The sequence below is a fragment of the Lutra lutra genome, chromosome 2, assembly GCF_902655055.1.
Source record: "Lutra lutra chromosome 2, mLutLut1.2, whole genome shotgun sequence".
Lineage (NCBI taxonomy): Eukaryota > Metazoa > Chordata > Mammalia > Carnivora > Mustelidae > Lutra > Lutra lutra.
In genome coordinates this window covers 75,699,262-75,714,756 of record NC_062279.1, presented here as the reverse complement: position 1 = coordinate 75,714,756, position 15,495 = coordinate 75,699,262, and the positions used below count along the sequence as shown (strand labels likewise).

The 15,495-nt window shown below is 35.2% G+C and overlaps 1 protein-coding gene across 2 annotated transcripts in view; it reads right to left on the bottom strand.

The window, feature by feature from the left end:
• Positions 1-15,495, bottom strand: part of MARCHF1 (membrane associated ring-CH-type finger 1) — a 315,834-nt gene that overhangs the window by 146,912 nt on the left and 153,427 nt on the right. For both annotated transcript variants that reach the window (XM_047717754.1, XM_047717752.1), the window contains exon 2: positions 2,666-2,716. In XM_047717754.1, coding sequence (XP_047573710.1) covers positions 2,666-2,716 — 51 coding nt within the window. The remainder of the gene's footprint in view (positions 1-2,665; positions 2,717-15,495) is intronic.

Genomic DNA, 15,495 nt, shown 5'->3' with positions numbered 1-15,495 from the left:
CAAGACAGCTAACACTTGCATGTTGTGACTAAAGAGAGTATATCCTATTATTCAAAGTTCCATCTCAAAGGCCCCTAAAATGAGTTATGTATCTTTCTCTTCATAATTCATGTTTTCCAGCTTCCACTTTTTATGCTTTATATCCTTTTAAACAAATCAAGTCATACCCATTCTTCGAGGCTCTGTTTATATAACATTCTTCTAAGAAACCATCTCTGGATACATCCTGTCTTCACCAAAGGGAAGTGATCATTCTCTCAACTCCCATAGCCTTCTGTCTACACTTTTTGGCTAATGTGGAAGGGAATCATTCCCATGGCCACACCCAGTTTCAGTGATTTTTCTAGGAAGTTCATAGGACTAAGCTTATGGTCATAATCACGGCTACAATTTATTACAGTGAAAGGTTACAAAGCAAAATCAGGAAAAGGAAAAGCCACATGGGATGAAGTCCAGAGGACTTAAAGAGACAAAGTATCCTGGTTCTGCTTTGATTTTTTTTTTCTCCACCGCTTTAAAAGTTAAGGATTCAAATATTGCTAGATTTTACCATTTCACACTCGGTAGGTTACATGGTCCTAATGAAAATTTTGTCACTTAATAATTCATGAAAAAGTAGTGAGGACTCAATGTGTTTAGCATTTGTGACTGTCATTCTGAGAATGAATAAAAGGAAAGGAAAGTCATATTGGCTTAAAAAATAAACATGCACACAGCAATCTTTTTATCTCTATGGGTGTCTGATAGTTGACTTTTTTGCTATTGTGCAACTAGATTATTTAAAAAGAGAGCTTTTCATTTCCCTCTGAATATAATGCATTTTTGTCATTAATTGTCTCCCACACAGGGATGCAATTAATACATATCAGAGCCTGGAAGAACTCACAGAAGGCAAACTACACTCCTGACTTCTTTATTTCTCAAAGAAGTTAAAAGGCTAAAAGTTATTAACAGTCTGCCTTATGCCAAACTCAAACATCAGCTTGGAAATGCAATATCACTGTACCCCTGGATCATAAGACAGTATCTGGCATGACAAAGGAGTTGTGGGTATGTTTGCAAGTATCCAGGTCGACATTAACATTCAAGTCTAGAAAGACGACAATGTTCTTCAGTTTCAGGCAAGGTTCTTCATGACACGACTAAGATGACACACATTTTCAAGGAATTGTTTTAATTTACACCTACTTATGGAAGCTTCCAAGGGACTGATACTATCACCCTCGTGTCACAGTGGAGGCAACTCTATCTCAGGGATGTTAAGTGACGGTCTCACGGTCACATAAATAGTGACAGTACAGCAACGGACACTCAGATCCTCCTTCTCTAGAATTAGTCCTAGACCACATTGGCTCTCAAATATCCACAAAAGCACTTGGATTTGAATGTAATTATAAATGTTCAGTCCCATGTGCTGAGATGTGATTGTCTATGGTTCTCTTGCATCTCTCTCTGCACGTCTTGTTAGCAGATTCGTTGCCTGCTTTAGCTCTGGACTGTCTTTTTAAAGATGCTTTTATAAGGCATAGCATTGTAACACAGAGATGTTGTCTCACAGAGCAAGGGACAGGCATACTTCCTATCTGCTGAAAATAGGAGAGTTTCCTGTGTAGGGTTGCACTCCTATAACCAATCCACTGTGTTTGGAGGAGTCACCCAGCCATCGTGGCATCGTCTCCCAAGAACCAGCCTCAGGAACCAGCTAAAGAAGATGCTGATGCTCTGGCTATTGCTATTTTTCCATGAGTAATGAAGTTCTTTGTTTCTGAAAACAAAACAAAACACTTCCCTAACCTTGAAGTGGGTCTGTGTTCTACAGTGTCTGTAGTTGCCAACTATTTGGGGGGTTCTCATGAAGGAAAATAATATAAAGTTACAAAATATATAAAATTAAGCTCAGGGCTGTGGAGGGTGCTGGCAAGTGAGTGGCCCCACAGAACAAGTTCCAGTCATGGGAAATCCATCTTTGTCTGAATTACATTTTTGGAAGTCATAGTTTTCTGATTTGACAAATGGCTCTAAGTGATTTCTCATTCCCTGAACACAAAGTCTGTACATTGCATTGTGTCTCATTTTAGAGAATAGCTTTTGATTTTTGATTTCCAGGCACTATAAAAATCTAGAGTTATCTCTGCCATGCCATAATCTTTTTGACACTCTGGTGTTTTGCTTAAATTTATAGACGGTCTAGGGAGTAGTTTGTTTTCTTCATCCATTGACTCTATAAAACAAATATGACTAAACTAATGTCTTAAGTTGTTTCTAAAACTGGTCCTGGTTAATATGAGCATAGATGAGTCCAAACTTGTAGAAAAACTGAATTTATGGAAATTGTACCATGAGTGTTGATACAGTTTCAAGTTGGGAATGTGACAGCTCCATGATGTTTGAAGTAAGAGAGAAAAAAAAAAACATACTTTGCATGACATTCTAAAAGTAACAAATTATCTTTTGCATATAGCGCTGAAAAGGAAAAATGACTTATTTTGTTGTGTGAAATTGTGTCCTCTTATCACAGCAAAAGCTCAAAATAGTTAAAACTATTAACAAGCCATAATTGTGTACTGCTCACAGATAACAATTATAGGTTAAACATTATAAAATATTTACTTGAATTCATAAGATATGGAAATCAATAAACAGTTAAGTCATATAGTTTACCTACTTTTGAAATATTACTTGATCGACTTGCCGATCGCCCCGGGGATTTGTCATTCTGAAAAATAAAATTAGAGACACTGATTAAGAATATAAGAACAGTCTTTACTGTGGAGAAAAGAAAGCACAGCACGGGTCAACATCTAAATGCTAGCATATTGTTCTGATTGATAGATATACAAACTGCTTACACAGAATGGCATTTGTCTTACCAAATTTTATTACTCTAGTATATATCATTGTCCTTGTGAAAATGTCTCAATTAGCATCAGTGTATATTTATCAGTCTAGGAGTATTATTACCAGGAAATGCTTATTTCTCTAGAAAAATATATGTGGTTCTTTTGAAATAAATTAACAAATGAATATATAGCCCATTATTTCCTCTATCACTTTTGCTACCAGGAAATTCTAAGTAAATTCTGTTTCTAGTGTCGGTAACTATTGCATACCAGGTACATGGCGTATATGTCTAACTCCTGCTCCTTTAAAATATATATTGTCTTTTCTGTTAATTTGCTTTTAAAATATAAACATTCAGAAGACACTTTTAAATTTAAAACACTCAACTGTTTAAATTAAAGATATTCAAAAATTATTTTAAAATTTAAAACTTCAAAATATGTTAAAAAAATTTATTGCCTTAGTTCTTGACTCTTAAAGGATTTCCAGTGTAGTAGAAAAGAAGCATGAGGAAACTTTTGAATAGATACATTTTTTAAAAAGCCTTATAATTTTAAGATAGAGAGAGACCTCAAAGAGTGGAACCCCCTCTTTTGAAGCCCAAAGGCCTTCTTTTCCCAGCAATGGCAGCCCCACGCCCAAGCCAGGGCCAGCCTGAGGCCTCCTGTCTCATCCCATCTGGTTGTTTTTTTCTACTCCACCAGTTATCTGTTAGTGGATAACTGACCGGCACATCAAAATGCATGTGTATCATGCACTTTACATGTACCAAGAGATCACAGTACACCTTTCTTCTGTAGAGAAAATGTTGGAAGAACTGTTCCAGAAACCACAAGTTTGTGAAGACTCTGAATTAATACTTTAGGATTCCTTTTTTTTAAGCTGATAGTTCATTTATTCTTACTGATAAATAATATTTCTTTTTTTTTAATTAACATATAATGTATTATTTGTTTCAGGGGTACCCTAAAGATACAAACACAGTGATCCGAAGGGGCATGTGCAGCCGAATATTTATAGCAGCAATGTCCACAATAGCCAAACTACAGAAAGAGCCCAGATGTCCCTCAGCAGATGAATGGATAAAGAAGATGTGGTATATAAACACTTTAGGATTCTTTTTAAAAACTTTCCTGAGCATCTGGACTCGGTGCCAAAGTAGACCTGTGTAGACAACCATGGAACATCTTGACATAGGTCATTTTTGAGAGCTAAGCCGTTCTAACAACCTGCGGGTCTGAAACTGCCCCATGATGACTGCTCCAGACTGTGCCAGAAATACAGTGATGACAGGAGGTGGCAAACGTTATTGTGGAGAAACAGGAGCTGCATTTACTGCCGGCTGTCACCATGTCATGCACAGGCTTGCAGATATTCCAGCTGAAGAGTATTTTTTCCTTTACATGCAACATCCATCTCACACAACCACTGATGTCACTGTGCAGCGTGGTATTACAGACCAAGATGAGTCACAACGATGCGATTAGTTACACCTCATAACAGGCCCATGATCCCGCTGGAGATTAATGTCTATGCTGCCAGCAGACATTTTTCCTTGATTAGCTTCCTCTGGTGATGGAGAGAGGTACTTTTCTCCTGACATCTCAACTCCTCTTCTGGAGACTAGAAAACAAAACCAATCCATCTTCCCTTCTGAGTGAAATTTGGGATTTTGACACACTATTGTGTGAACAGAGGTAAATAAGTCACATAATATAACAGACAGGGGGGAATTTTGTTATAGTGGTTGTTTTGTTATGTCTTCTGTATTTCCATGGTATTCGAAAACACAGTTAAGTTACTAGAACTGAAAGGTGTTTCAGCAAGGACTCAGGAGCACTATAGAAATTTAATATGGCATCGGATTACTTAATTTTTCAAACCAAATAGCACTTTGTTTTGAGATTAAAAACAAGGAGGATCAGGTTCCCTCCATAACTGTGAATGAGTTTGACATGAAGTTATAGTAAGCAGCTATTTCCAATGCTCTTCACCAGCAACACCCACGCTAAGGGGGAGGAAGCATTTTCTTGACTATATAGTACTTCAAGATATCTTTTAATCTGAAATCCACTGGTTCTATTTTCTCCTACTAAAAGACTAGGCACCGCAAGAAAGAAAGGAGCTTAGGTGAAGGTTACATTTTTTTTTTTTTTTTTTTTTTTGCCCTGGCTAAGTTCACTTTTGTTTCTATTCGAGTTACCATATGGGACAGAGGGTGCACCCCACTGCTGTGTTGGCAGCATCGGAGTGGGAAAGCCTGACTCACAGCTTGCCCCATGGTAATGCACTGGCTCTGGCAAGAGTGTACTGTTTGACAACCCAGAAGATTCCTCACTGTTTCCTCACCGTAACATGGAGGAGAAAATATCTTGGAGACTGTTGTTAGACTCAAATGAGCTGTGCATGAACACATTTTATAGTTTACAAAGTTATAATATTTCCATTACCATTCACAGATAGACGAAACACCCCAAAATCTCCCTCAAAATCACAATCATCATCACAGGTTACGAGACTCATAATTTAAACATAAACAGCCCAGTTTCTCTGTCCCGCAATTCTGCTTCAATTGTGGATTAGATTATGACATATAAAATTTAAGAATGAAAAATCAAACTTTTCTCTACCCAAGGGGATTAAGGAAGTTTGCTCTGCCCTGCTTTTGAAGCAAAGCACTAGAAACACTTCTACTCTTGGAAAACTTCCAAGGCAATCTGTCTAATTTGCTGCTAATTAATCGGGTGGCTTGTCCCATTACTATTGCAATGACATATTCTTCTTTGTAGATTAGTCAAATATGGTTGTCATACCTCGTTATGATCAGCTTAAATTCTTTACCTTACATTGAATAGAAGTTGTCTTAGAATCCAACATAAGTTAGTGGTACCCAAGCTGTAGTGTCCTTTTAGGTCACTGATGGTTGGAACCCACAAGAGTTTCAGACAGGTCTGCATGAAAAGCATGGGATCATCAAGCAGATTGATTGATGCAGACTGATGTTAGCAGATTCATTTTAGCAGCTCATTCACAGTATGCAGAGGGACAGACTTCTAATTTTGTAAGTGCTTTTTAGAATTTTTAAGAGGTTTCTGATTTTTATTTGATAGAAATATATCTGATACTGTTAGCTTTGTTTTGAGATTATTATTCATATAATAACAATTGTTTTTAGAATTTGATCTTAGAAAACATGGTTGGATTTTTATTACCAGAAAGGAAAAATGATTACCAAATGAGAACATCATTACTAAATTGGTTTAACATATTTTTAATGTTATAATCCAAGGAAAATAACATAGCTCCTTTAAAAGACAATACTCTATGTTAAAGAATAAGCAATATGGCTGGTCATGTATGTATCTATACATGACTACTCTGTATATTAGACCATTGATCAGAAGAGGGCAGTAAGGAAACTTGAAGGAGGTTTCTTATGGAACTGAAGGAAAATAACTAAATATTCCTGAGTGAAGAAACCAGAGTAATATCCACACATTTCACTGATACAATGCTATTCTCTATTTATTTTCCTAGGTCCCCCTCACCTCCACCCCTTACTCCTGTCCAGGCTAAAAGTCAAGAATATTTGAAAGAAGAAAAAGAAATGAGGCAATTTTGAAGGTCATCTGAAGAAATTCTACGTAGAAAATGGGACTATTTTTGCTAAGGTAATTAAATGTGTAATAGAAGAAAAGCCTTTGAAAACAATGCGGCTTATAAACAAACAAAATGCAGAGAAGTTAAATACTGCAATGAAAACTTGATTAATAGAGACATATAAAAAACTCATGTCCACTAAATGAAAAATGTTGTTTATAATGTCTATGAAACATTTAAAATTGATTTACCCTCAAATAATACCTTAACAAAAAACTTCAATAGGGACTTAATAGGGCACTTCTTTTGATATTGAGACAATAAAATTAGAAATAAAAACATGAAATGTGACTAATAAATCTTAATCACTACTAATTAACATACTTTTAGATAATGCTTGGTTCAATGAAATGAAAACTCTCTGAAAAATTATAGCCAGAAAGTCTTGAAAATGTTATAGTAAGACCTGTAAGGAACTCAGCAAAAGCTATATCCAGAAAAAAATTTATAACCGTAAATGCTTTCATTATTAAAGAAAACAGTAATGAAACCCAATAAAAAATGTAGTAAAAAATAATAAATTGTAAAAGCTAAAACTCATTAAAGAGATATAAATAAGAAGAATAAAGAAATATTTTCTTATAACAGGTCCTTGAAGATAATTGCAAAATAGATGAATTTCTAGTAAGACTTTTTAAGGAAAAGAAAAAACAGAAATAGATGAGAAAGGATAAATAACCAAAGACACAGAAAAAAATTAGAAAAATCATAAAAAGTGTTACATATAATACTGTTGCAACAAATCTGAAAACCTAGGAAAAAATGAATCCTATTCTAGCAAAGTAGAAGTTGTCAGAATTTATTCAAGAAGAGGAAAACTTGAATAGATACGGTAATTAACAAAGAGGAGATTAGATAGATAGATAAATAGAAGTCTATATGCCTTAGAAAGGATAAGGGCATGATGATTTCACAAGTGAGTTTTACCTTACTTTTAAAGAACACATAATTCAATTTTCTTTACATTATTCTTGACTATAGAAACAAAGTTCCCTAATTCACATTATTAATCTTGCAGAAAGGAAATTTCATATGTGTTAAGACAGTACCCAAAAAGAAAGAAAGAGGGAAAAGAAAATTATGCTTTAATGTTATTTGGGACCACAGATGCAAAATTCCGTTAAACATATTAGCATATATCTAAATAGTAGCAAATAACTTTGACACACTAGCAGTGTATCTAAAAAATGCACAAGGAATAGAATAAATAGGATTTATTCGAGATATTTTCTTACCAGAAAATCTGGCAGCATTTCATTAGGTTAACACATTGAAAGAGACAAACATTGTGATTGTATATGCTGAAAAGATATTTGACAAACTTCTGTAGTATTACTACTATGTAAGCTCTAAGTAAAATAAGAATTGGAGGAGATCCCTTAAAGTGATAAAGACAATATTTTAAAATCAATGTCCCATTTTTTTCTAGATGGTAAAATATATGAACTAAGTTAAAGAAGTTCTGTTATGGATGATTACTCTTGCTACTATTATTCAGGCATCTTAGAATTTCTAACAAATATAAGAACAGTAAAAAAAAAATGGTAGGAGAATATATTAAAAAGAAGGAACAAAACAATCTTCCCTTACTGATATTGTAGAAATTCCAAGTGTACCTGGTTAAGCAAGAAAACTACTATGATTAATGAGACTTAAAAAAATTAGTTAACATATAGTGCACTATTGGTTTCTGGAGTAGAAATCAGTGATTTATCACTTACATGGTGCTCATCACAACGAGTGTCCTCTTTAGTACAATGGCTAGATACAGGGTAATTATACCATGGCAGTCAACTAAATTTCCTAAAATTTATCATCCCTTCTTCTGTATGAACAGAATGGTAACTGGGTATATGTCTTTCCAGTCACACGGTATCTCCCAGTGTTCCTTTCAGTTACAGGTTACCTATAACTAAATACCCTCCAGTGAGAAGTGAACAGAGCCCACAATTTTAGTTTCCTGTCTGTTCCATAAATATAAAATTTCCTTCATGCTCTTTTTCTATTCCTCAGTGCAGAGATAGTGACTATCAGAGCAAGCCAAGAAACCACATATTAAAGATAGAAGAGCTGAATTCCTGAGTCCTTGAATGGCCATATGATGAAGACCCCTCTTCCAATTTGGAACATACACTCTAAATTCTCATGAAAGAGAAATAAACTTGTATTTCTTTGGAGCCATCATGTTTTTTGGATTTTTTTACTGTGACAGTTTAGTCTATCCTCATGGAAATACTGTAAGATCAATAGCTTTTTCCCTTCTAGCAATAAATATCCAGAAGAAGTGAGTTGGGGGAGATCAGAGGGGGAGATAAACCATGAAAGACTGGACTCTGAGAAACAAACTGAGGGTTTTGGGGGTGGGGGGGTTGAGCCTGGTGGTGGGTATTATGGAGGTCACAGATTGCATGGAGCACTGAGTGTGCTGCATAAACAATGAATTTTGGAACACTGAAAAAAATATTTTTTTTAAAAAATCCCGAAATGTGATAATAAAAAGAAAAACCATAAAATAGTTAAGAATAAATTTAACAGAGAAGTCATAAAATCTTACTAAAAATATAAATTATAGAATCTTATTGAGGAAATCATGATCTGAGCAAATGAAATCACCACTTTTTGATGGGGGGGATAATTTATTTCTTCCTTTGTGAAGCAGAAAGGAGATAGATAAAATTATCTTAAGGAACATATATAGGAAAAGAAATGGCTGAGAATAGCCAAGAAAATAATGAAAAAAAGGAGATCTCCTTATGCTAGGCATTGCCCATATTAAAAGTCACTGGGATTAAATCAATAAGGCATTGGCATGAGAATTAACCAAAAGGTCAGTAAAATCCAGAATAGAAAATCCAGAAAATGATAAAATAATTTCACATATAATAAAATTGGCATTTCAAGTCATATTGAAAGGAAAGTTGACAAAATAAATGCTTCAGACAACTGACTGTCTACATGAAAGAAAAGAAATCAAACCCATACTAAATGGAATATACAGGCATAGACTCCAGATGGAAAACAGTCTTAAACATAAAAAATTTTTAAAAATTTGAAATAAGTCTAAATTGTAAATTCAGTGTTGGGGGGGAAAGTCTACATAACTAATATGAGAACCAGAAACTGTAAGTGATATTTGATTATATTTGGTTATCTCTAGAAAATATACAAAAATTAAAGTGAATAAACAAACAATGAAATTATAAAAAAGCACAACACAGAAGACTGAGTTCAATCTCTGTAATGTGCAAAGAGGTTTTTGTCTAGTCACAAAAAAGAAAACAGAAGAAATCCAGTAGAAAAATATTGAGTGAAAAGTAAGGATAGGAATTCACAAAAAAAGGATTACAGATGGTTAATACACATATGATAAGATGCTTAAAATCACAAATTCAGAAAAATGCTAATTAAAGTAAAAACAAGGCATTTCTTTACACCCACCATGTTGGAAAGATTGAAAAGGGTAATAGCCCTCTGTTGCTGGTGGGGATAAGAAGAACAAGGGCTCTCAAAAATTGCCAGTAGAAGTGTGAATTTTTGCAGTATCATCAAAACATCTGGCAACATCTGTTAAAAAATTAAAAATATCACTTTGTGCAATAATCTACCTCTTTGGAATCTATCCCAGAGAAATAAAAGCACTGGTTCAAAAGAAAATGCGAATAAGGACACTTAATACAACTCTGCTCTTAACTGAAAAAAAAAAAAAAATCTTGTCAGTAAAGATGTGCCAGTTGTGAAGTTGGTGTTCTCAAAACTGTAAGCCCACTGCCTGAAACTGTACTGTGATGATGGGGCTCTGCAACCCACATTTGTGTTTCATCACTGAACTTCCCCTGACGCTCTGCTAGCAGGGGGCCCACAAGGCTGGGAAAGGAAAATGGGATTTGCTCCATCTCACTTACTTTTTGTTGGCTTCTTCTCTGCTCCTTGAGTGAATCATCCTAGAAATGCTTCTTCCCCTGGTACCTGTAAGTTCCTCCATAGGAGTAGCTGAGGACAGCGGGCAGTTTTTCTAACAACCTCAGAAACAAGACTCGACAGTTCGTAGACACCAGCACCAGCCAGCTGGCTTCTTCCTCAGAAGTATGAGTTTCTATACCATGGGTCCCTTTTTTCAAGCTTGAAAAAATTCCCATTTCTTTTCTTTGTTCACCCAGACAAGGCCACAAATCTTTACAGAAGTCTGATTTCTTTATGTTAAAACAAAAGTCTGATTTCTCTCTCCTGACTAAATGCTCACTAATGGAGTAAACAATGTTCACCAAGAGAGAAATGATGACATGAATTATCATAAAGCCCCATTTTGGAATATTATGCAATTATGAAATAGAATGAATCCGTTCTCTGCCGTTTGACCAAAGGGGTTTCCACAATATAAGATTAAGTGCGAAAAGTAAGATGAGAACTGGTATGATTATTTGAAAACACAGAAGGACAGAGCTTCTCTAAGTGTCAATGTGTGCACATAATCATGTGTAGACATGTATTTGTGTTGTGAGTATATGAGCATAAAAAAAAGTCGTGGAAGGATACTCATGAGTGTGTTAACATGAGTTTCTTGAGGGGAGAGTGGGAGGGCAGAAGAAGAGTCCAGTGAAAGAGGAGCAAGGAAATAGAGAGAAAAGAGAGTCCTTAAAAAGAAAAAGAGCATGCTGGATACCTGTTTATGTAAAATTATAGATGGATGGGATGTGCACATAGAAATTATAATGCAAATGTGGAGTAAGAGCTTTATGTATTGGTAGGTGATACTATCCATGATATATTATTAAGGTGAAAAGAAAAGTTGAAGAATAATGTGTAGAGGGCAATTTCATTTCTTTAATATCAAGTATACAGAACCTCTAGATATATTTATGGATATATTTATGTACTTACATATGTATTTTTGACTGAGCAAAAATATGCTCATCCAATATTGGCTATTACCACACCATCTATTCACAGAGCTTACCTTCAGTCCCTCAGTATGGTAGGATGGCAGGGAGCAGAGGGGCCTATGGGGATATTCTGGCTTTTTCTATTAACATCTTTGGATGGTATAGTTTTACTTGTTTTTCATCTTTTTAAAATAAAACATCAAATTAAGAAAATCAAATAAATAAAAATGGCAAAGTTAGTCTTACTCATCAAAGATTATATATCATAAAGGGATAAAGGTGTGTGTGTGATCAAAAGAGCTGCAAGGAACATGGTGTTTATCTCCCTGAAGACAGTACAGTATATAGAACATAAAGGCACCAAATTAATTATTGAGTCAAGCAGGGCTGGTGGGAAGAAAAAAGAAAAGAATTTGTGGTTGTGACATTTGGATTAGAGCTTCATTACTAATCATGTAACCATAAGGAAATCATCCACCTTCTCTGGCCGTGGCTTGCATAAGAACACATGAACGGTTAGCTTTTCAAAATAGTAGTAGAAGCAAATACAATACACTTTGAAAAAGCATGTTCTAAATATAGTGTAAGTTACTATGTAAGTATAATCGTACTAGTAAGATTATGAAGCTTGGGTTGCTGGAGTTAAAGAAGACTATAAAAAGGACATTTATTTGTCAGCAGTCACATTTATTATTAAATTTTGCTCTATATAGGATTTACTGAAAAACAAACATATTTTCTTATGTTTGTTAAAAATAAACATATTCCAAAATACCTTAATTTTCTTCAAAACAAACATAGTCCCAAATACCAAATTTAATGGAAAAACTAATCTTGCTAATAATTATGCTATTATGCCTTATATCTCTTCAGATAGCCCAAATAATTGTATTGGCTAGTAAATAAAGAATAAAAAATGAGGTGGTGAAAATCTCCCTTCGCTCTCTAAAAAAGTTGTGCAAAAATACCCTCTTAACGTGCACACTTCTAAAAGAAAGACCCTCTACTGATGACTGACATGCCATTCTGCACAGGTCAGCAATTGTAATTCCTAGCACGAGAACAAAAGGACACATGTTTTTTTAAAAAGTTTGTACACTCCAGGACTGAAAATGTTTCAAACAGAGTCTTAGTTGGATGGGCAGAAAAATTATATAGTAAAATATATATATAGTAAAGTAATCATTAGCTAAATTGCCAGAGTACCAGAGAAAAGTCCCTGAGGGTTTAATTTACACAACTTTACGGTTATGAAGAGATAGGAGCGGTCCTGGATGGCTGCTAAAATGTAGAAGGTGATGTGCTCAGTTCAGTGGCTCCTTTGAAAAGGTGATTCCGGCTGTTTGTTTGTTTGTTTTCACAGTATATAGAGTAAGATCAGTATAAGTGTTTAGTGTACAACATTTGAACACTTCTAAGAGTGAAATATAAGCAGTTTTATTTGTTCCCACAATTCTTTTCTGTATGACTATGTTCACATTAAAAACAGAAAGCTCACCACACCTCTAGCATTCTAAGAATGTATGCCTAACTTACAAAACTTGTATTTTTTACTGATGCATGTATAAAATTCCTTTTATATGCTTTCCTTTCATATGCTTTCTATCACAATACTCAATATTGTTTAAAAAATCTACCAGCAGTTTCATTTTATTTCATATATATATATGATATATGGGATATATGGGATATATACATATATATCCCATTCCTTATTAATTAACTGGTTGCTTTTCTTATAAGTGCTAAATATTTCCCCCAAGTTTTGGCCTTTTTCTGTCTTGGAATTTCAATGTTTAAGCAATAAAGACTTTGTATGTTCATTTCAGTTCCAAATGTTCTATTTGTAGGTGTGCTAGACATCTATTTGTCCCTTGAGATCCATGTCCCACTCTTCATACAGGTCTTGCCCAGGAGGAATACCTGGAAGGATCTCATCATGGACCCTTTGCTCTCTGACTTCTGATTTCATTCCACCATTGAGGACCCCCAGTAGGAGATTATAGAAATGGAAGACAATGGGGCAGAGTAACTACCCCCTCTTTGAAACATCACCAGGGGTGGGCTCTGTCCCTTAGCTAGAGCTCTCAGCAGTTGTCAGGTAGCCCTCTCCACAAGACCCACTGTGTCTCTGCATTCTGAACAATGTTCCTTCTCTCTACCTTTTCAAGCCCTGGATGATAATACTCCCTACTGTCTCTAGCCAGGTCACTGAACTATCCCTTCTGTCTTCTACATGATCTACTCACACACATTGTAAATAGCCTACTAATTCCCCCCAAATCATCCAATTCAGAAGTGCTATCTGTTTCTTTCTGTACTTTGATGGATATAGGTCATTTTCAGTATTCTTTGTATGGCGTTACATTATTAATTTTTATCAAATTAAGATCTGAGAAGGTTGCTCAAGAGGTATGGTCATATTTTTTCCACCACAGTCTGCAGCTACTAGAAAATCTATCAAGTGGTTTTCAAACTATTTTTTGTGTTAGAGTTATATTATTTCCTTCCAAGGGTTTAATTTAAGATTGGAGGCATGTTTGTAAGACAGTCCACATACAAAAGAACAACCATTTAAAATCTGCTGCATGATGGGATGTTTTCATTAGTATTTTTCATCTTCCATTCTGTTAAAGGCACTTTAACGACCATATATTTCTTAAGACACCGTCAGAGAAAATTCAGGCTAGGTTCCTTTTTTTTCTAAATTCTGGAAAAGGATTTAAAAATTCTAAAATCTTCATGGCACACACACAAACACACACATACACGTTTATGCAAATGTCTGTTTAGGCAAGTTTCTGATCCATGTAAAGACTGGTAAGTCTTCCTTCTGTACTTGTGGGAGAACCTCCCATGTGATGTGCTACTTCCAGTCTGTTCCATTCTTGTGCCAGACTTCTATTCTTGTCCCCACTCCATTATTCAACTTTTTCTCGCTCCTTCCCTCTGTCAGTAATATATAAAGAAGTGTGATGAAATTTTATCCTTGGGTATGTAAATTTTTGTTCTATAAAATAACAGAAGACACATGAGATTTTCCTAGTTGGATTAATAGGTACAATGTGTTAGATATGGATCAGAACATAGTACAGGAAAGGTGATATTGTCCAAGTTTCAGGCCTTTCCCTCACTGTCATTTATTTCTGGCCCACTTTTGACAATTTCTCATCATATGATAAATTGGCCAAGCAGGGAGTCTGGAGTTACAATTTTTTTTAAAGATTTTAGTTATTTATTTGACAGAGAAAGAGAGAGAGAGAAAGAGAGAGCATGTGACTGCACACAGGAGCAGGGTAGGAGGATGGAGGGCAGAGGGAGAAGCAGACTCCACATCGAACAGGGAGCCTGATGCCCTGCTCAATGCCAGGACCCTGAGACTATGACCTGAGCAATGGCAGCCACTTAACTGACTAAGACACCCAGGTACCCCTGGAATTACAAATTCTTAAGGCAATATTTCATGGAACTCTTTTCAGAACAAAGTCTCTAAGTCAATCTTAGTTAGCATAAATGCAAATCTCATGGATGCAGGAAAACAGCAGGGCTGGATTCTTTCTAGTTTATTACAACAGCTTTAACATTACTTTTCTCCCTTTATCTTTCTTTGTCTCTCTCCATTGCTATAGAGTAATCCTCCTTAAGCTATTTTTTAAAACAAACAAACAAAAATAACTGAAGTCACACTTAAGACAATTATTTCAGGATTCTTGTCCATTGTTATCAGGGCAATTATTAGACAAATGATAGAGGGTAGGAAAACAGGTGACCTCACAAAAGGCCATAGTAAAATCAAATTAATTTTTCCACATCTGCACGCTCTTGGATCCAGGGGTAAATGATTAGTAATGGCACTGGAGAGTTATTATTTAATATGATATTATAGCTAATAAATAGTAAATTTGTGAGAATGATTGAGCTCAAATCCCAACTACACCACTTAAGGTACATCTTGGGCAAGACACTTATCCGCTTGCAATTTCTATTGATGCACCTGTAGAATGTTGATAATAAGATAGTCCTCTAAAGGTCGTTGTGAGAATTAAATTAGAAAATGGGGATGAACTGTTTAGCATGGAATATAATGGGCTAACCAAATTGTATCATAGTTATA